We start from the raw sequence: 22,733 nt of genomic DNA on the forward strand, positions 1-22,733 counted from the left end.
TTATCCGACCGGCTCACTTCGGTACCGGCCCATCGGGATTCGTCCCGATGGCCAGTCCGCCACTGCACCCAGCCCAGCCCACGTAAACTGTCAACGGGGGGAGCCTTGCTGCGGGGAAACGGTGGACCTAGTGTCCCGATCGGAGTGGGAATAATAATAATAATAATAATAATCCGTGCATTTTATCCATTAATTTCCCAACATTGTGGTAAAAAAAACCACACGTTTAATCCATGTTGGTGTACTACTACAACCAGTGGTGTAGTGGGGTGGGGATGTTTTTACTGGGTGGACGGGGTGGTGGGTGGACGGGAGACACTATGGACGCGCTCGTGAACTGTCAACGGGTGGGGGGGGGGCTTGGGGACCTCTGTGTCGCCTGTCAGCGCAACTTACATGATGCCGTTTAGACAATATAATAATAAAGGGCGGTGCCGGCTGTCAGCGAACCGATCCGGCCTTTCTGCGCGACTATCACTCAAATGCGGGACATAGTCTCAATGTGTGGGACGCGGGACAAATAATAAAAATGCTGTGTGTGCAGTCCCGCACAGTGCGGGACACCTGGTCACCCTACACACACAGTTCTGCCCCTCACACACACACGCTTCAAATCAAGTTGCATAAATGCTTGAGCTACGTTTTTATTATAATTACTGTGAAATCGGCCTATTATGTTTTTGTCATTATTATAACAAACACACACTTGCAACTGATAACACTGGCAATGATTTTAGATGTATTAGACTATTAAAAAAAGAAATCATGCTTCAAATAAGTGGGGGTACGGCGTAACCCCGCCTCCAACGCCCACTACACCACTGACTGCAACTACAAAAAGCTAAGGTTTGTTTTCTCATCAGGAAATGAAGACCGGCTCAAACAAAAGATTTTTAAATCATCATCCTCACGATCATTTAATGTATCATATGTTCACCGAATTGACATGAAAGCACTAATAAATGTAGTTTCATCCACTTGAGTTTACAAAAATAATCGATTTGTTTTTATATCAGATCCGATGGGAGGAAATTCAGCAGCTCTCACTACCGATTTTTAATCCTAATTTAATCATCATCTTCACCACGATCATTTATGTTTATGTTTGCCGAATTGACATGAAAGCACTGACAAATATGAATATACTGTAGTCAACTTCATTAAAACGTTATTAACGTGCCTAAACTCAGTAATTCACCATTTCTACGCATGACAACACACTTTGTCCGTGTTTGGCTCTCTCGCCGCACAGTGAAGCGTTCCTGCATTGACGTCACTTCCGGCTTCCCCCAAAACCTCAAAATGAGTCGAAGGAATTTTCCCGCGATGTTCGAAATTATTGATATTTATCGGAACGGTATCGGTTTTTTCTTTTTTAAACTGACGGTTCGAGATTACTAGTAGCCCACTATTTCATTGCACAACAGTTGTTGGGTTCGTGTCACAGGCTCTTTAAGTTCCTGCTGAAGTGTGTTCCAGGTCGAGGGGGCAGAGTACGATATGGCTTTTTTCCCAAGCACCGTGCGTACTGAGGGGACGGACAGACTGATGTAATTTTGAGATCGTAGTCTATAGCTGTACTGTTTGTGTGATATGTAAGTGGATATGTAGATGGGCAGCAGTCCAAGCATAGCGGTATAGATGAGTTTGTACCAGTGCAGTGATCTGCGCATTGATAATGATGTCCAGTTGACTAAAGCGTACAGCGTGCAATGGTGTGTGTAATGTATTAAACGTATAGTTAAGTGATATCAAAATATAAATAACTAATGTCATGCAAACATATTAATATTTGCTTGATTCCAGTGTTGAATTTAGCACAATTGCTTACAAACATTAAGAGATTTTAAGATTCTGAAGTATTATGCTAAAAACTCATTAACTTAGATTATTATTTATAGTTTTGCCGAATAGTTTCATGTCTGCTTACCTTGGAAACGTAAAATGCCACGGCAGTGTGCAGATGGGGAGCATGTTAGCTTAGCTTGGTAGCTTCAGCTCAGCTCTGGAACTTTCAACTCGGTGGCAGCAGGTCCCGCCTCGGCTCCGCCTCTTTGCCCTTATAGAGAGGCGAAGTCACGCCCATCTACTTCCGGTCCATGGGACCCCGGAAGCGAAAAATTATACATTGAATTCAATGGAGAGAGAAAACGTATCTTTTGATCCCGTTTGAATTGTGCCACGAACTACACATATGATGTTTGTCAATCTTAAACAATCATTTCCATGTCAAAAAAGTCACATTTTGTCGTAAAACTGTTGAAATATAAGACTATGAAAAATACGCGACTACAAAGACTACAAATCCCAAATTCCATTCTGGGTCGCGCATGTGATGTCACAGGCGATAATGCTCCAAGTGGTTGCGAATCGTAATTAAAGCGAAGAAGAAGATTTCATAACTGATTTATTCCCTCAAATAAATATAAGAGATTGCTCCAATAAATTCACTTTTATAAGATGCCTGTGTGCTTTGTACCATGTTGTAATCACAAAAGTGATCATACCACTTGCTCGTTCTATCGCTTCCCGTCTTATGAAAGGACCAGGAGTCGCTGGATCAGACATATCAGGTAATATCATAGGTAATATACATGTTGTGGATGGAACATAGTCAAGTTAGCTACCTAGCTAGTAGTGAGCACGTTAGTTAGCATTACATTACTTAGCCTTGTCATTTTTAGTAGCCTTACCATGAAGTTGTTATTTTATTACATGAAGTACACCAAAATGTTAAACAGTAAGATTAGTCATCATGGTAAGTATTTCGTGAAACATTTGAAGGGTAGCCTACTGCGCCCTCCACCGGGTGCTAAGGAAGCAGTTCAGGGAGAGTCGAAGGAAGGCAGGCAGGCAGGGAGCTTTGCATGACATTCTTCTGGACATGTGTCATTGTGATGACAGTGAGGGTGAGTCAATCTGTTTGTTGGAAAGACAGTAGTTTTGTGATTACTGAGAGAAAATTATTAAAAGAGATAATTATTCAGTGTTGTTACTTTAAAGTGTTGTTACTGACCTTTTTCTCTTTTATTTTCTTTACCTCACCTGTAACTGCTGAGACCCTGAGGAACATGCACACTGGACTGACCTGCTCTGGCAACCTGATTTCCACTGTACGTAATAGTATTTGGTTATGGTATATTATTTATATACATCAAAGGCACAATGCACCCCCCAGAGAGACACATGTATTGAGTGTGATATTTTGCATTGGTCATGTGAAATCTTCTTTACATACTAGAAAACTGTAGGAGCGGCAACTTGTTTTCAAATTGAATTTTTAATATCCGATAATAAAGTTGATCTGTTCTCTTTATTCTTCTCTCTTCCCAGCTCCATCCATCACCGTTCTCTGTTCCTGCAGGTCCTGCTTGCTAATCAATGCTCATATGTTTTTACACAATTACAAATAAAGTCAATGTACTGTATGACATGAAGTTGTGCTTCATTCTGAGTCAATAATAAATTCATTCTGCCTTCAACTGCAAAATGATTGTGGACTGCACCGACACCCATGTAGCTGCCCCCCAGTAAGATGAACCAAGCAAAGCTGACACTCAACATACAGCTGTGCTCTTAAGTTGACATGAAGAATTTGTGAAATATTGGTAATTATTTGGAAAAAATGACTGACGATGCAGAAAACTTTTTTTATTTAGGAACAGTGGTCAGGTGAAGCATTTATCACTACATATGTGTCACACTTAAAAGGCCAAACACACTGGCCAAACACACCTCGTTTACAACTCCCCAGTTGACAGCCATGACTCCGTCTAAATTGTACCCCCCAAGCACCCTCTTCATGAGGGACGCGCATGGAGTGGATGAAAGTCCCGACCTCAGCACAGCACCAAAATGGCTGGCTGTCAACCTGCCCTGCCTGTGTAACTGCCACTGAGGATTTGACTGCTGTTCTACGGTGGGTGTCTGGATGACAGCATAATGGTCTCTACCCAGTCGCATTGAGGCAAGAATTGCCTCAAGCCCCCGACCCCCATGCTCCTTCACCAGCTCCGGCACGTTGAAAATGGCCTGATGTTGAGGCTGCAGCTCCGGCTCAGGTGACAAAATCCATGCCATGCCACGCTGCGCCCCTCAGTGCAGACCTGAACCAGTCTACTTCCTCAGTGGTGATGTCTCTGGCCAGTGGGTTGTATGTCTCCTCTTGCTGTTGGTAGAGTTGAGACACCGGCTGGACTACTTTTGAAGTGCCAGGCTTCCTCCACTGGCACTCAACTTCTGTGGAGCTGATCTGCCACATGGCAAATATTGCCAATGCTGCAGCGTGGCTGCATTTGTACATCCTCCGTGGACAACCACAGACAGCGCTCTGCATCGCGCCATCCTCTCCCATGTAGATCTGTACAAATAAAGTAAGTACCATGTTTGTTAACATGCTATAATAGATTGAATGAGCAATACAAGGATGGTCCAGATCTGGGGGTGGGAGGGTTTATTTTTCCATAGTTTTGTCCTCTTGTCTGATTGTTGTTATTGTTTGTTTTTTCTGAATTTTTGGGAATTTGTGTTGTATTGGTTGTGATTGTACATTGAATTTTTTTAAATGTGTATTACATTTTTGAAAAACATTTTATCAACAAAAAAAGAATTTTTGGTCAGGATCTAGACTCAGTGTGTAGTTTATGAATTAATCAATGCTCTCTACATTAGGAAAACACATACCAGTGTACCAGAGGGAGTCACACACAGCTGTGCCTAGATAACCAAACAAATTGACAAGATAACCAAAATCCTTGAATCTACACACAGCAAATAAACTCAAATGACACAACGAGATGTAAAAAGGAGATCACACATATAGTCGATATAAAACTGGCCGCTTCAATCTGAAGAGCAACTAAAACAAAACACGGGAGTGTACCTTGTTCTTGTGAACACTAATGTTATCCACAGCATACACACCCGTATACAGTACACCCGTTCTAGGTTCTGATTGGCTCTCTAGGTTGGCATTCTAGCTTCTGACTGGCTGTCCAGGTTGTCAATCACAGCCGTGGTTCATATTATGCTTGTCGACTCGTAACATCGCTAAACCTTTTTTCTTGACGGTTTTCTCAGTCAACTAACGCTATTGATAACAGTAACATAAATTAACACAGCCCTGCACACTGCAGTCATTATATGCCGGGTCTGTGGTTCATCATCTTCTTTTTCATTCTCCTCCTTATTGACTGACATTAACCTGTTAACATTGCACTCATATTACTCACCGAAACCTTGTAAAGCCGGTCCCGCATGCTGGCTCTTACAGAACCGACTAACTCCCCTTTCGTGTATGTACAGCTCTCAACATGCCCAGACTTGTAGTGATTTTCACCTCGTTTTATACTTTTATTCTCATTCTGAAAGAATGAGGTGAAATGTGCCAACGTGACGGCCATCTTTGTGTTGGTGACGCGTATTGTGCGGGACCAGAGACATGTAGTTCACTGAGCGGATTAACACAAAGAAATGTGTTACTTCACAGTTTTACGACACATTTTAATTTTTTTGACTTGCAAAATGTTCTTTTAAATTGACAAACATCATATGTGTAGTTCGTGGCACAATTCAAACGGGATCAAAAGATACGTTTTCTCTCTCCATTGAATTCAATGTATAATTTTCCGCTTCCGGGGTCCCATGAGCTCCCCCGGAAAGGGAGGGACTTCGCCTCTCTATTTGGAGTAGACTGGAGTAGGCGGGAGTTGAACTCTGACCTCACTGTCGAGCCGTTAGTGGCCGACTCCGCCTACTAAGGGCTTCTCGGCAACTCTGCAGGATCCTATGGGTGACGTCACGGACCCTACGTCCATTTATATATATGGTATTTTCAAATTCTAGCGCACTCGAGCTGGTTTCTCCAACATTATCTACCCCACCTTTAAGTGTGAATACCATAAAAATACAGTAAATTACTTTTATTTAAAATAAATAAAGGTTTTATTCTGTAAATTGGTTTGATGAGAAATTATCGGTTTTTTACAAGATAATTCCATTGTTTAATTGTCTTGAATGTTAAATTACATTGAATTCTATGTAAAAAACCTGGTAAAAACACATAAAATACACATAATTTTACTGCATGTAAAATGAAGGCAACTTTCTTTTTTTGTTGCAGTAAAACCTTAAATTTAATGTAACAAAATGTAAAAAAACTAAAAATAACTGTATTCTGTACTGTTGTAGAATAAAAAGAAATCTTATTATAAAACATCTCTAAAATGTTAAATAAATGTATACATCTTCACAAAAAATGTAATATATTGCAGAAATACCCAAAAATGATTTTGTGTAAATAAAGTAGTTTTCTTGGTATACTAAAATAGTTAACTGTAAAAAAAAAGTGTCAAATAAAAAAAAAGGAAAATGTATGTAAAAAGCTACGGCACTTGAAATGGAATCCAGCCATACAACGGCAGACAAGACAAGCAGGATTGGAATGAGTCCACAACACTCCTGATTGGTTGATATAAACGTCATCGAAAAAAACAGCTAATGAACACTGTCCGCGCCTTTCAATCCAATTTGAAACTTCCACGTCAGTTTGAGCGGCTCTCCTGCGGAGCTACAGCTGTCTGTATGTCTGCTCACGAGTTTATGGGCTAATGACTAATATCGGGATATTTTTACATCTACACGTTAAATATGAGAATCGGGACGTCAACAGAGAACAGAAGACTTGAGATCTGGTGAGTCCTGCAACTTTAATGGAGTTAAACATGTATTTAGATAATCCTTAGTTTGTGAATGTTCAATTGTGTATTTAAGGTTACGTTTCTTCTTCTAGTTCAGTGAGTTTTGAGTGATGAGACATATACTTTAAGGGAATCTGTGGAATCTCAGCTTTCATATGATACGTTTGTGCAGATAGCATGAAGTAAAAAAGATCGCTTTTGTTATGTGCTAAAGTAGCGTTAGCCCCGTTAGCTGTTAGACTTGTGTTTCGTTTAGTTAAAAATGGTTAATATCGTCAGTTAGCTGAGTTTCTTCCCGTTAAATGGTTAAGGATCTTTAATAGGTTGTTACATTTTAAGATGTCCTGAGATGCTGTTTCTTGCAAGATGTCCCACCGGCGGGACAATCGGGCTATAGAGAGGCGAAGTCCCTCCCCTTCCGGGAGCCTCCATGGGACCCCGGAAGCGGAAAATTATACATTGAATTCAATGGAGAGAGAAAACGTATCTTTTGATCCCGTTTGAATTGTGCCACGAATGACACATATGATGTTTGTCAATTTAAAAGAACATTTTGCAAGTCAAAAAAATTAAAATGTGTCGTAAAACTGTGAAGTAACACATTTTTTTATGTTAAGCCGCTCAGTGAACTACATGTCTCTGGTCCCGCACAATACGCGTCACCAACACAAAGATGACCGTCACGTTGGAACATTTCACCTCATTCTTTCAGAATGAGAATAAAAGTATAAAACGAGGTGAAAATCACTACAAGTCTGGGCCCGTTGAGAGCTGTACATACACGAAAGGGGAGTTAGTCGGTTCTGTAAGAGCCAGCATGCGGGACCGGCTTTACAAGGTTTCGGTGAGTAACATGAGTGCAATGTTTAACGTTAATGTCAGTCAATAAGGAGGAGAATGAAAAAGATGATGAACCACAGACCCGGCATATAATGACTGCAGTGTGCAGGGCTGTGTTAATTTATGTTACTGTTATCAATAGCATTAGTTGACTGAGAAAACCGTCAAGAAAAAAAGTTTAGCGATGTTACGAGTCGACTAGCATAATATGAACCACGGCTGTGATTGACAACCTGGACAGCCAGTCAGAAGCTAGAATGCCAACCTAGAGAGCCAATCAGAACCTAGAACGGGTGTACTGTATACGGGTGTGTATGCTGTGGATAACATTAGTGTTCACAAGAACAAGGTATACTCCCGTGTTTTGTTTTAGTTGCTCTTCAGATTGAAGCGGCCAGTTTTATATCGACTATATGTGCGATCTCCTTTTTACATCTCGTTGTGTCATTTGAGTTTATTTGCTGTGTGTAGATTCAAGGATTTTGGTTATCTTGTCAATTTGTTTGGTTATCTAGGCACAGCTGTGTGTGACTCCCTCTGGTACACTGGTATGTGTTTTCCTAATGTAGAGAGCATTGATTAATTCATAAACTACACACTGAGTCTAGATCCTGACCAAATCCTTTTTTGTTGATCAAATGTTTTTCAAAAATGTAATACACATTTAAAAAAATACAATGTACAATCACAACCAATACAACACAAATTACAAAAACTTCAGAAAAAACAAACAATAACAACAATCAGACAAGAGGACAAAACAATGGAAAAATAAACCCTCCCACCCCCAGATCTGGACCATCCTTGTATTGCTCATTCAATCTATTATAGCATGTTAACAAACATGGTACTTACTTTATTTGTACAGATCTACATGGGAGAGGATGGCGCGATGCAGAGCGCTGTCTGTGGTTGTGCACGGGGGATGTACAAATGCAGCCACGCTGCAGCATTGGCAATATTTGCCATGTGGCAGATCAGCTCCACAGAAGTTGAGTGCCAGTGGAGGAAGCCTGGCACTTCAAAAGTAGTCCAGCCGGTGTCTCAACTCTACCAACAGCAAGAGGAGACATACAACCCACTGGCCAGAGACATCGCCACTGAGGAAGTAGACTGACTCAGGTCTGCACTGAGGGGCGCAGCGTGGCATGGCATGGCTTTTGTCACCTGAGCCAGAGCTGCAGCCTCAACATCAGGCCATTTTCAACGTGCCGGAGCTGGTGAAGGAGCATGGGGGTCGTGGGCTTGAGGCAATTCTTGCCTCAATGCGACTGAGCAGAGACCATTAAGCTGCCATCCAGACAGCCACCGTAGGACAGCAGACAAATCCTCAGTGGCAGTTACACAGGCAGGGCAGGTTGACAGCCAGCAATTTTGGTGCTGTGCTGAGGTCGGGACTTTCATCCACTCCATGCGCGTCCCTCATGAAGAGGGTGCTTGGGGGGTACAATTTAGACGGAGTCATGGCTGTCAACTGGGGAGTTGTAAACGAGGTGTGTTTGGCCTTTTAAGTGTGACACATATGTAGTGATAAATGCTTCACCTGACCACTGTTCCTAAATAAAAAAAGTTTTCTGCATCGTCAGTAATTTTTTCCAAATAATTACCAATATTTCACAAATTCTTCATGTCAACTTAAGAGCACAGCTTTGTGTCAGCTTTGCTTGGTTCATCTTACTGGGGGGCAGCTACATGGATGTCGGTGCAGTCCACAATCATTTTGCAGTTGAAGGCAGAATGAATTTATTATTGACTCAGAATGAAGCACAACTTCATGTCATACAATACATTGACTTTATTTGTAATTGTGTAAACAAATAAAGCATTTATTAGCAAGCAGGACCTGCAGGAACAGAGAACGGTGATGGATGGAGCTGGGAAGAGAGAAGAATAAAGAAAACAGATCAACTTTATTATCGGATATTAATTCAATTTCAAAACAAGTTGCCGCTCCTACAGTTTTCTAGTATGTAAAGATTATTTCACATGACCTATGCAAAATATCACACTCAATACATGTGTCTCTCTGGGGGGTGCATTGTGCCTTTGATGTATATAAATAATATACCATAACCAAATACTATTACGTACAGTGGAAATCAGGTTGCCAGAGCAGGTCAGTGTGCATGTTCCTCAGGGTCTCAGCAGTTACAGGTGAGGTAAAGACAATAAGAGAAAAAGGTCAGTAACAACACTTTAAAGTAACAACACTGAATAATTATCTATTTTAATAATTTTCTCTCAGTAATCACTCAACTACTGTCTTTCCAACAAACAGCTTGACTTACTCTCACTATCATCACAATGACACATGTCCAGAAGAATGTCATGCAAAGCTCCCTGCCTGCCTGCCTTCCTTCGACTCTCCCTGAACTGCTTCCTTAGCACCCGGTGGAGGGCGCAGTAGGCTACTCTTCAAATGTTTCAAGAAATACTTACCATGATGACTACTCTTACTGTTTAACATTTTGGTGTACTTCATGTAATAAAATAATAACTTCATGGTAAGGCTACTAAAAATGACAAGGCTAAGTAATGTAATGCTAACTAACGTGCTCACTACTCGTCGCCACTAGCTAGGTAGCTAACTTGACTATGTTCCATGCACAACATGTATATTACCTATGATATTACCTGATATGTCTGATCCAGCGACTCCTGGTCCTTTCATAAGACGGGAAGCGATAGAACGAGCAAGTGGTATGATCACTTTTGTGATTACAACATGGTACAAAAGCACACAGGCATCTTGTAAAAGTGAATTTATTGGAGCAATCTCTTATATTTATTGGAGGGAATAAATCAGTTATGAAATCTTCTTCTTCGCTTTAATTACGAGTCGCAACCACTTGGAGCATTATCGCCTGTGACATCACATGCGCGACCCAGAATGGGATTTGGGATTTGTAGTCTTTGTAGTCGCGTATTTTTCATAGTCTTATATTTCAACAGTTTTACGACAAAATGTGACTTTTTTGACATGGAAATGATTGTTTAAGATTGACAAACATCATATGTGTAGTTCGTGGCACAATTCAAACGGGATCAAAAGATACGTTTTCTCTCTCCATTGAATTCAATGTATAATTTTTCGCTTCCGGGGTCCCATGGACCGGAAGTAGATGGGCGTGACTTCGCCTCTCTATACAGGTTAACAAGGTGGCTGCTAACGTTAGCTTACAGCTTATAGGTTGGTTTCACTTGACGTCACACCGCTGCGTTCCTTTGGCACGAAATTCCATTGGAGGTCAGGAAGTAATTTTTATACAGAGGATCTAGCTGCTGTTACCATTGTGAAAATGCCGGTGTGTTGTGTAGTTTACGGTAGGGATGCACCGAATATTCGGCCGCCGAAAATTATCGGCCGAAAATGGTTAAAAAGGCCTTTTCGGCCGAAAGGTTTCTAGCACCGAAAAAATATCACCGAATGTCAGAGAACAGGGTTACGTTGGTAAGCTAACGTGTTGTTGTGATGACGTAATCAAAACGCGGCGACCAGCACGGCGCGCGACCATGCTCGCGGCTGGCTCAAAGCCAACATGTCTGCCGCTTGGAGATATTTAAAAATATCAGAGAAAGACGCGCGGATTGCGATTTGTAAAACTTGTTCAGCTGACATTTCTCGAGGGGGCGTAACTGCAAAGACTTTCACCACTTCGGGATTACTCCGCCACTTGAAATCAAAACACCCGGACAAATATGCGGAGTAAGATCAAATCACAAGCACTGACAGCGAGAGACTGTTCAGCGCTGCCTCTCATGTGCTTGATGAGAAGAGGAACAGACTTATGGCTGATAAAGCAGAGAAGCTACTGTTAATTAAAAAGAACCTCCCACTTTTCCTTAATAAGTAGACAAGGCTGGCTTATCATAAGCTTATCTAGTTCTACATGTCTACTCTATACCTACTTTCCTGAACAATTTTCATTGTGAGTTATAATTCACCATCTCAGGTTATCATTAGGGGGAAATGACAGCAGCACAGTGTTCAATATATTGTAATTTCTATATCTAAATGATACAATGTTGTTTACATTGCTCATGAGGACAGACCACCTTATTTGCAGATTCTTGAAATTGTAATTTAATTTGTAATTGGTTTGGATTTTGTATCCAGTTTTCACTTTATGTATCTTTATACAATTTGTACTACTTTGCTTATGAGGACAGACAGCCTTATTTACAGATTCTTGAAATTCAATTGTAATTTCATTTGTAAATAGTTACATTCATGTGGATTTATCCAGTTTGCACATTTGTATGCATGCACTTATAGGTGCATTTGTTGTTGTTGAAGGCCTGGCTGTTACAGTCTTTATTTACACTATTTTGTTGTAGGCCTACTGGCCTAGATGTTTATTTTAAAGCACCTTGGCTTTGTTCTGAATGCACTTTGTTGTAGTTATCCTACAGAGAAAAGAAAATGCATTCAAAAGTGCTGAATAAATGTTTTATGGACCCATAATAGTGATTATTATTTAAGCTAAGTTTTGCCATAATCAGGTAGCTGAACAACATTGGTAAAAAATGTATACATTATATATATATATATATATATATTTCTATTTCTATTAATCATTTTCGGCATTCGGTTTTCGGCCAACTGTTTCCTATTTTCGGTATCGGTTTCGGCCAAGAATTTCCCATTCGGTTTACCCCTAGTTTACGGTTGTTCCAATCGATCCGGCCGAGAGAAAAACAAGAGGTTTTACCGAGTGCCGAAGGTTGTCGTCCATAAAGCTGAGCAATTTAAGAAGCTAACCGAAGAACGCCGGAAAAAATGGCTTTCAAACCTACATCTGCGGTCGGGAGGAGCAGAGTCGTCTAATGCACGTGTCTGCAGCGACCACTTCATCAGAGGTATTAGCTAACTTGGTTTTTGTGGCTTTGTTTATGTATTATTGGGTTGTGGTTAAATGCTTATGTACTTAGTAATACTGATCATGTTTAAGTTACCTGTAGTCTAATATGGACTTTGTTGGGACTTTTTAGGGTGCCCTAGCGCTTTGGGTGACGTTGAGTCGGTAGACTGGGCTCCCACTGTTAGCCTCGGTTACCACACAACAAGTAAGCCCAGATCAGAGGCATCTCTTCGACGAGAGCAGAGGATGGAGCTCAAGGAAGACCAACAAAGACAATCAGAATGTGCAGAGGCTTTGTTGGATCTCCTGCAGACAACCAAGAGCCCAGAACCGACGCAACCCCCGTCTGACAGCCCACAACCAGAGAACACCAGTGGGATATTAAATGACCAACAAGGTCAATTAACCACCAGCATTATTATTAAATATTACAAATGTGATTGTCAGAAAATCAATGCAAACTTTGAATTAGGTTTAGGTTTAGAAAATAGAGTACTAACTTGAGAATCTGCAATAATTGGAACAGAGAACTTGCATGTGTGTAAAAAGGTTGTCAAAAAGATAACATCACAACAATTCACATTCATATTTGACTATTTTAAATAACTAATTATGCTTACTACTGCTATATTGTATGCAGATGCAGGATGCCAGACTGATTTAACGATGGAGGACATCGAGAGGATGGAGGATGTTCTGAGACAGAACACAACAGAGCTGGGAGATCTTCGGACAAAGGCACTGGACATAAAGTTCAACCAGGAGTCCTTTGAGAACAACGAAGAGAAGACAAAGTTTTACACCGGGCTCCCCAACTTCTTAGTTTTACTTCAGGTTTTTCAACTGTGCGAGCCCTACATCACCTGTGGCCTTATGTCTGTGCTCTCCAAATTTGAACAGTTCATTTTAGTTTTGCTGAGGCTGAGACTAAATCTCCCTCTGAAAGATTTGGCTTTCAGGTTCAACATCTCTCTCTCCACTGCTTCTAGAATTTGGCATAAGTTAATTGACATACTTCATCAGAGTACAGAATTTATAATTGAGTGGCCAGAGCGACATGTACTTCAGGCTAAAATGCCAATGGGATTCAGACAGGCATTTGGATGTAGAGTTGCTGTGATTGTTGACTGTTTTGAAGTTTTTATTGAGAGGCCCTCTAATTTACTAGCTAGAGCACAAACATGGTCCAACTACAAGCATCACCATACTGTTAAATTTCTGATTGGTGTTGCTCCCCAAGGCTATGTCGCTTACATATCTTCTGCCTAGGGAGGAAGAGTTAGTGATAAACAGATCACAATACAGAGTGGGCTCCTACAAAAACTGTTACCTGGAGATATTGTCCTAGCAGACCGTGGGTTCGATATTGGCGATAGTGTGGGATTTTACTGTGCTACCCTAAAGATGCCTGCATTCACCAGGGGGAAAGTCAGCTGTCAGCATACGAGGTGGAAGAGACAAGAAAAATAGCTAATGTGCGTATTCATGTCGAAAGAGTCATAGGATTAGTCAGAAGAAAATATCAGATTCTGCAAAGCAGGGCTGTGCCCATAGAGCACATGCTAACAAAACCAGGTGACGCACTAGCATTAATTGACAAGATTGGGGTTATTTGCTGTGCCTTGTCTAATCTGTCAGTGTCTGTCGTCCCATTGGAGTAAAGTCATGGAGCTGTAGTCTTGTAAATAAGAAACCATGTATTATTCAGTATCATTTAATCTTTTCAGTAAACATCTTTTTGTGTTCAAGCATCTTGTGTTCAAGTCTTTTCAGTAAACATCTTTTTGTGTGTTGTAAATTGTGTAGCCCTAATCAATATACAACTTTCATCTACATTCAGGCTTAATTCATTCAACAATATTCTAGAGATGACAATTGGTCTGGTGACGCTCCCATGTATGGCCATTGAGGGTTATTGTAAATGTAAATAAGAAACCATGTATTATTCAGTCTTCTTAGTATCATTTAATCTTTTCAGTAAACATCTTTTTTACAATAGCAATATATCACACAGCCCTACTTCCTCTAGTGAGTGTGGTCAGTAGGGCTGCAACAAACGACTAATTTGATAATCGATTAATCTATCGATTAATGAAACGATTAATCGATTATTCGGATCGTTAAGGTTTTAACTGTACTACTACTTATATCAATACTGCTTATCGATCCGGTCCTTTTAACGATAGTATTAACGGTTCTTTTGACAAGAAATAAGGTAAACTAACTAAACAAATTGTGAACAAAACTAACATTGCTTTTTATTTTAATTAAATGCATAATATTTCACATCAAAAGAAACAACAATGTTTTAACAAATCATATTAAATAATGTGATGACAGAACTGTAAACCGAATAGCTGAAACTTTAACAAAATAACTCAGTTACCTCTAATCATTAACCTATGTTTTTATAACTGAGTTAACTCTGTGTGTTGCTGCTAGCATACATAACACCTGACGTGGAAACGTTACTCGTGGACAGGGCTACAGAGCTACTAGAAAGACAGTCGAACCCGGTGCATTCCTCCGTCTGAATGTGGTGCACTTTTGCTAAGTGTTTAGACAAATTGCTCGTTTTACCGCCTTTATATGATAAACTGTTATTGCACTTTTGGTAACGAGCATTGTCCACATCGAGACGGCTAAAGTTTAACCACACCTCGGAGCGCGTTCTCTCCGCCATCTCCTGCTTGTGTGTGTAAACTGCCCCGCCCCCTCGCAAGCAGGCGGGGGAGAGATCTCTCGTCTGAATTGGGAAGATCGAAAATACATTATAGACGCATTTTGTAGTCATATTGCATATTAGAAACTGAGTTGGCAACACTAAGACTGCGATATAATGTTTATGTAGCAATAATACATATGACATATGTTTTAAATGTCTCCTGTACCGATAAAAAAGAGCGATAACGTTGGAGCTTAACGGGGTGTAGAACACATGTGATGACGTCACCAACGAATCGACGACTGAATTAGTTGCCAACTAATTTGGTAATCGATTTTAATCGATTAAGTCGATTAGTTGTTACATCCCTAGTGGTCAGTGAATATGAAGGTGCTGTAATGCAGGTTAAAGAGCTGCCACTGTGCAAATAATAATGCAACAAGGAGAGAACCACAACTTCCGCTCACAACAAAGTCTTCTGTCACCATGGGGCAGCCAATCAGATCCAAGGAGCAGATGAATGGTTCGGAGGTTTTTGGATCTATTCCGGCGATCACAGGCTCGATGTAGTATGGCCCAAACCTGATGAGAGCATGACATATTTACCATTTATGCAGGTATTTGTGCCTACTGTAAGCAGCTTAAATGTGGACATGGGTCTATATTAAGTTCAGTGCACTCACCTCTTCTCGTACAACAGGTTGGACACCATGCTCATGAAGGTCTTGGGCTTGATCTGGCGACCCTTCTTCAGCTCGTACAGGTTCAGTCTGAATTTAAGCCTCTGGGATCTACACACAAGGCAAAGACATCCATCAATCCTCAGATATTTACATTGAATTCAGTCGTCACAAATCTAACTTATTTCAAAGCTATGGATAGCAGAATTTCTAATAACGTTTTCTCCCCTATTTATTAGAATGCATAGTAATACTATTCAACTACAACCCTTTTGTTGTTGGTATAAACATTATAGGTGTAGTATTGTACTTGACACTCCAGGCTTTCTCTAAATGAGAAGTCTTACTTAGTCTAGATCTGAGAGTTGTAGCTTTATAGAGTTGTAAATCAATACTGTCATCATAGTACCCTGGTGTTCACAACTGTTTAGCCACTTTGAGAGAACAAGGTGGAGGTCTACACACTCACACTGTCTGAACATCAGTGGCCAGTCCTGCCAGCCCAATATACAGCTTATCTCCCATGGGGAAGATCTTCTGGAAGTCTGTGGTGAGCATCTGAGCCTGGATGCCAAACCTCCGGTCCGCTGCTATCGCCACACAGTTCTTCCCTCGCATGGCCATGACGGCCCCTCCGTTATAGGACATAATAGACTGCATGAAGAAGGAGAAACGTAAGAAGAGTTAAGTTAGTCAGAGCTTAAACCATTGATAGATCAAACAACTGATTAAAGAGACAAATCAAACTATTTAAACATAAAGCTCATTTTTAAGCACATTCATTGAAATAAAAATTAAGTTTAAGTTGAGGCCCTTCTATACAGCATAACATGTAAAGAATATCCTAAGAATATGTATTATTTGCAACATGCAAATAAGATACTGAATAATGTTGTCCTCAAAATAAATGACTGAAATCTATGTATTTCATTTAAGGACCAAAAACATGACTCAGGGTTATTTCCAACCACCCAAATGTGTAAACATGGAGCATAACGTTCATCTAAAATCATTTCAACGATCAAAAGAAATAAAAGTAAGAAAATAAAAAGTGTAGTTGTAGAACATTATTATTGAACCAAAGTCTTTATTATCCCGCGTTATACATGTTTAAATTATGATGTATAGTGAAACCTCGTTGCTGGGTTGTTAAAGTTGTTGCAGTTGTCTGCTGTCAGTGGACTCACATTAACAAATTGCTGACTAGCTTAGTAGGTTGAAGCTTTAGCTAACCAAACTAGCAATGTCTAATTAACCAAACGTTAGCTGATGTTGACCCAAACGCAACATCAGCCCTTTAAGTGAACCGGATTTATTGAATCATAATGCCATTAAAGTGAATTCGGGGAATGATTGTAACAGTTAAGTTGGCCTACAAGACACAACGTTAGCTCGTGTGCAGCTAGGTAAGCTAAGTATTTAGCATTGCAGCTATGCCCCGGCTACCATCACAATGAAATGTTTTGTATAATTAACTACAACATTGAATATATTGAAACGTTTAGAGTTGTGAGATTGAAGTTACTTGCAACCCCAAACTTAAAATATGTTTTCATTGAATATTTGCTAAGCTTAAGCAGGATGGAGAAGTCTATAAGCTAGCTGGCTACCAACATTAGCTTAGCCATCTCTTGTAAATGTTACCCTTAAATTACATTACATTACATTACATTGCATTTAGCTGACGCTTTTATCCAAAGCGACTTACAATAAGTGCATTCGACCAGGAAGATACAACCTTTAAGAAAACAGAATCATATAAGTACATCAGGTTTCATAGAGCCAAACATTTCAAGTGCTACTCAACTGGCATTTAGAAAGCCAGCCCTTTATTAGTATATAAGTGCTTTGTTAGTAATTCTATCGCTCGAAGTGGAGTCTAAAGAGATGAGTTTTCAGTTTGCGTCGGAAGATGTGTAAGCTATCTGCTGTCCTGATTTCAATGGGGAGCTCATTCCACCATTTTGGAGCCAGGATAGCAAACCCACGTGTTTTTGCTGACGGGAACTTGGGTCCCCCTCGCAGTGCGGGTGCAGCGAGCTGTTTGGCTGACGCAGAGCGGAGTGCACGTGCTGGGGTGTACGGTTTAACCATGTCCTGGATGTAGGAAGGGCCAGATCCATTCACAGCATGGTACGCAAGTACCAGTGTCTTGAAGTGGATTCTAGCTAAATACTAGTTACATTTGACCATTTACCTAAAAACACATTGGCATGTGATCTAATGTCTGGTGCTCATACCATTGTGAGTGTGTTGTGATTTTTTCACGATATCTGCGGCGTGCAGGTTCATATTCGGTGTCCTCCATGATTCCTGCGTTGATGAATGATTGCGTTGTCACTTCCTGACCTCCACTTGAATTTTGCGCGTCATAGAAGTCACATGACTGAACCCAAGCTATTGCAGTGCTGCCGCCACCCTCTCGTCTCCAACGCGGGACGATTACACATAAACCCAGCAGGGTGTCACAGTGTTGTCGCCAATCTTATTGTAAAGTTTCACAGCTTTTTTACTGCGGAATCCAGTTTGTTAATGTTCAGTAGCCAACAGCTATCATAGCATAAACTGCTAACCACTCACGTTTGGCTAACTTGCTCGTTAGCTCTGCTCTATATATTACAAGCTAACATGACTAGCTAATGTCACACTGTGTGAACTAAAATAGTTGTTGTATTACTACATCATACATGCTTGGTCCAAATCTCTGCTAAAATTATTATTTTTAACAAAATTATCATTAAAGTATCTTTATTTGTTTGCATTTGTATCACACTTGGCATAAACTATTTTAGTTCATCAATTAGAATGGGAGAATTAAAAATAATGATTTGTGGTAATCAAAAACAATGTATTTAAAGAAACACTCAGCCATGCATGAAATAACATAGGAAAATAATATGGATAATTTTTGACCCATGTTGTGCCTTAGAAGTAGTGATACAAACATGATTTTTATTTTTTTTTAAAGTAAGAAAGTTAAAATGAAAATTAGAATTGGTGTTGATCAAAAACAGGTTAATTGAGGAATTCCTGGAAGTAATTTATTGCAAAGATATTTACAATTTAAACTAATTTGGGTCACTTTTGACGCATGTTGGTTGTATGTTGTGTAACAAAGGGTTACCATGACAGCTGTGATGTTCACTCTTTTGACAGAGCACCAGTGGACAGTGAAGACTATGGAACAGAAGATGTGATGAATTTGTGTGGAAAGCTGCTGAAGCCAGCCTGTGTCCCTCTCATCAGTCTCTCCAGGCAGCACCCAGCTATTCTTCCATCTTGCAGATGAAAAGACTTTGATACGTGAGTAATAACTAACTTGTGTCTAACATAATATTGAATGTCAGTGTTTCCCCTAGATTTACTGCTGATATATTCTTTAAATCCTCTGGAGCAGAGAGAGGAGCTGTGGATTATTGTTATTGATTAATGCATCAGTGTTTCTTAGGGTCAAAAACACTAAACTCAACTTAAAATGAAAGCGTTTAGTTTATTTAATAAAAGAGCTCATGTTCAATGTGAAAAGTGACCGTAGATATAGATTAGTTGCAATTTGGTGCTATATATATTTAAAATAATAATAAAAAAATATATATATAAAAAATTTTTTTAAACACCTTGAATTTCAGGGAGGGGGGCGCGGGGCTCCGTTGGCGGGGCGCAGCTCCCCTCCAAGACTATGGTAGGGGAAGCACTGAATGTGGTTTAGTAAAGTATTTAAAAAAATACCCCACATTGTACATGTACATGACAATCAGACCATGCGCAAAATAAAAAAAAACCGCATGAGTTTTAACAACATGTTTATTTATTGACTTTTCATTCCTGTATAATCATTTTGCACAAAGATGGCAGTTTGTCAGAGCACTTCATCCTTCTGGGTTTCATGAAGAACAGCTCCAACGCCTGTGTGTATGGGAACGCCTCTGGTGCTGGTCCATTGTTTCCCACAGATCTGAAATATACTTGGGGGGGTGGTGGTAGCAGGGGGGAGGGGGGGGTTGAGGTGACGTGCAACAACATTAACCTTTCTGTTGGTCGCTTGTTAGCAGACCCTTCACGCGATGGCAGAACGAACAGCTACAGGCAGGACCCATAATGATAGCCCTATAGTTTAAATCTACTACTCACACATAAACATATGGAAATGGGTTACTATTTAAAATAATTAATGTATTTATAAATGTATTTAGGAACCTATCCATGTGATTTTAAGTGGGGGTCGACCTCAAATCCTCTAGGGGGGTCCGGGGGCATGCTCCCCCGCTAAGATATTTTTTTTTAATTTTGGAGTTAAATGCATCAATCTGGTGCATTTTCAGGGGAAAATAAAGAGACTAGATCTATGGAAACACCTATATTAATATATCAATAATCATAAAATCATGGCCATAACCAATAACATACCATTTCCAATATGAAAAAAACACTGAAACTTGTTTATTAATTTATTTTTGGTTCATTTATAGTTATGAGTGTGTGTGCTCCTGAATCAGCCTCTCTTGTCTCTCTCCTCTCCTCCTCTTTGAGGCAGCAGCAAAGACTAGTTTTAGCTCTCAACAAGTTTTAAAAAGTGTATCTTACCTTTTTTCACCTAGTTAACTTTTTATTTATTCATGCATATTTTAATAATCACATTACATTTCATTTAGCTGACGCTTTTATCCAAAGCGACTTATAATGACCGATTACAGGGACATTCTCCCTGGAGTAACTAAGGGCTAAGTGCCTTACTCAAGGGCACACTAGTGGTGGTGTTCCTGGCGGGATTTGAACTCACAGCCTTCCGATCTTCAGCCCACCTCACTATCCATTAGACCAATCACTACCCTCTCAAATGGAAATATGTGTTTCAGTGTTTTCCCTAGGATGGAGTCATAGCAGCGGTGCTAAGGCATGTGGGCCCAGCATAATGTGAGCGCGTGGAATTTTTTAGTGTGTGCGAAGTGCGCCCTGCCAAAACCTCTCCATCAGGACCAGAACCTCTCTCCATCAGGACCAAAACCTCTCTCCATCAGGACCAGAACCTCTCCATCAGGACCAAAACCTCTCTCCATCAGGACCAAAACCTCTCCATCAGGACCAGAACCTCTCTCCATCAGGACCAAAACCTCTCTCCATCAGGACCAGAACCTCTCCATCAGGACCAGAACCTCTCTCCATCAGGACCAAAACCTCTCTCCATCAGGACCAGAACCTCTCCATCAGGACCAGAACCTCTCTCCATCAGGACCAAAACCTCTCTCCATCAGGACCAGAACCTCTCTCCATCAGGACCAAAACCTCTCTCCATCAGGACCAGAACCTCTCGCCACCTCAACAAGGCCCGCCCCCCCCACTGACACTTTACCTCAGCCACAACGCAGACTCTATGCATTACATAATGGAGATCACAGGATTGTAAATAATGCAATGTTTAAATATTGCTTACTGCACATATTTTATATTCTATAATTGATTGCATTCTATTTCGATGTAAATTACTGCTTTATTTTATTGCTATCATACTATATTTTTTATTTGTGATCTTAATATAGTTCGCTATCTGTGTACTTTTTTTAATTTGTATGTATGCACCACGACACCAAGTCAAATTCCTCGTACGTGTGAACCTACCTGGCAATAAACCTGTTTCTGATTCTGATCTTTTTGTCATCTAGGTTGCACTGCCACGTCTACAGTAGCGCAGAATGGACAGAGGAAACATGATTGGGCCTCAAGTTTTTTGCAGCCAATATACATTATCCTACAAACTTGGGATAGGAGGGTGAGTGAACAAGTTATCCATTGGTTGGAACCTACAATGTTAGACTTACTAAATCCTGCACACTGCTCCTTCAAATTGACAATGTGAACATATGTCGCCATTCCTGTTATTTTCAGTTGAGAATGTTTCAAAGTACTCTTAAAAAAATTCTGCTTACTTTTTGTTTCTACTGTTTATAAGTATGATGTTTAAATATGAAATGCTGTATTCATTAGTTGTACTATAATTCTACAAATATTTTTATATTTTAAGTTTTCAGAGTAATTGTTTCCATTTTTCCATGTCATTTTGTTGAACCTGTTTGATTGGAAATTGTTAGAAAAAAAGCTTTAAAATAACAGTATTCTAGCTGTAGAACTTTAGGTTCTGTATTTATTTTAGTGTTTGATCATACAAATCTAATAAAAAAAAATGTAAAAAACAGTTTTTCTCATCAGAACTTTATTTAAGGTATTTGAATGTAACATTTGAGGACAATTGATTTTGAAAAGAGAGGAAAGTGTTTTCCCGTAAAATCTTTAAGGACAATTTCTGTATACTAATTGCTTCTGCACTTTATTTCAGTTAAAGTATTTTTAATTTTACTTTAATTTTATGGTTTTTGTTTGGCAGCCGCTGCTGTCAGTCATTTGACCGTTTTTTTACGGGGTTTTTGCCCATAGAAGTATTAGTGCTGTACTTTTATTAAAGGTTATTGACTGTAAAAAGAGCAGATAAACCTGTAAAATAACACTGCTGAACTTTAAGTTCTGTCACTTTATTGAAGGTGTTTGACCGTAATAATTTAGGATAAAACTGTAAAATAACAGTTTTTACATGCTTAACTCTAAATTATGTCCGTAATAAACAAGGGAAGATACCTGTAAAATAACAGTGTTTCTCTGTAAAGGAAATTAATTATATTTACGGTTTTTTCCCATTATTGTAATTACGGTATTTCACTGTAATTTGACGGTAAGTTTTTGGAAGCACCAGCTGCCAGATTTTTACAGTTTTTTTTTTTACAGTGTGGAACAGGCTAGCAAGTGTGCAGGTGTGCATCATATGAGAGGCCCCGCCTTACATTTTACGCCACAGATTTGGGGAAATTGGTCCGTGCGCAAAGCATTGTGGGGATTTTAAGGACGCAAAGTACCCATGTGCAGCCTCGAAATTACCCCCAAACCAAGGACGCGGCCTCGGTGGAATTCCAAGTATGCTGGAGATTGGAACAGTCCTTCG

General features: G+C 40.0%; 1 protein-coding gene and 5 long non-coding RNA genes across 7 annotated transcripts; 4 read left to right on the plus strand and 2 right to left on the minus strand.

The window, feature by feature from the left end:
* The first annotated feature begins 2,427 nt into the window (after positions 1-2,427).
* On the plus strand, positions 2,428-3,437 carry LOC307037673. The gene is made up of 2 exons (XR_013807753.1): positions 2,428-3,113; positions 3,334-3,437. It is a non-coding gene; the product is annotated as an uncharacterized lncRNA (long non-coding RNA).
* Positions 3,438-6,249: 2,812 nt separating this feature from the next.
* On the plus strand, positions 6,250-22,506 carry LOC307035721. 2 transcript variants are annotated; one of them, XR_013807167.1, is made up of 3 exons: positions 6,250-6,692; positions 18,902-19,048; positions 21,406-22,506. It is a non-coding gene; the product is annotated as an uncharacterized lncRNA (long non-coding RNA). The 2 variants fall into 2 exon arrangements; XR_013807168.1 differs by lacking the exon at positions 6,250-6,692 and adding an exon at positions 16,290-16,419.
* Positions 7,149-9,117, plus strand: LOC307035722. The gene is made up of 2 exons (XR_013807169.1): positions 7,149-7,542; positions 8,407-9,117. It is a non-coding gene; the product is annotated as an uncharacterized lncRNA (long non-coding RNA).
* LOC307035723 lies at positions 9,314-10,680 on the minus strand. Its single transcript, XR_013807170.1, has 2 exons — positions 9,630-10,680; positions 9,314-9,412 (listed from the first exon to the last, which is right to left on the minus strand). It is a non-coding gene; the product is annotated as an uncharacterized lncRNA (long non-coding RNA).
* Positions 10,687-14,198, plus strand: LOC307035720. The gene is made up of 2 exons (XR_013807166.1): positions 10,687-12,797; positions 13,041-14,198. It is a non-coding gene; the product is annotated as an uncharacterized lncRNA (long non-coding RNA).
* Positions 14,099-18,130, minus strand: LOC307035719 (proteasome subunit beta type-3-like). The gene is made up of 4 exons (XM_079675372.1): positions 17,986-18,130; positions 16,215-16,399; positions 15,749-15,856; positions 14,099-15,647 (listed from the first exon to the last, which is right to left on the minus strand). The coding sequence occupies exons 1-4, from the start codon at positions 17,986-17,988 to the stop codon at positions 15,434-15,436; spliced, it is 510 nt and encodes a 169-aa protein (XP_079531498.1). The 5' UTR covers positions 17,989-18,130; the 3' UTR covers positions 14,099-15,433.
* Positions 22,507-22,733: the final 227 nt, after the last annotated feature.

This window comes from Notothenia rossii (genome assembly GCF_949606895.1).
Source record: "Notothenia rossii genome assembly, chromosome: 4".
NCBI classification, from domain to species: Eukaryota; Metazoa; Chordata; class Actinopteri; order Perciformes; family Nototheniidae; genus Notothenia; species Notothenia rossii.

What these genes read in the sequence shown, in the direction of transcription:
- LOC307035719 (XM_079675372.1), bottom strand. An exon ending in GCCACTGATGTTCAGACAGT is followed by an intron (nt 15,857 to 16,214) that starts GTGAGTGTGTAG and finishes CCTTGTGTGTAG; the next exon opens with ATCCCAGAGGCTTAAATTCA. An exon ending in AACCTGTTGTACGAGAAGAG is followed by an intron (nt 15,648 to 15,748) that starts GTGAGTGCACTG and finishes TGCTCTCATCAG; the next exon opens with GTTTGGGCCATACTACATCG.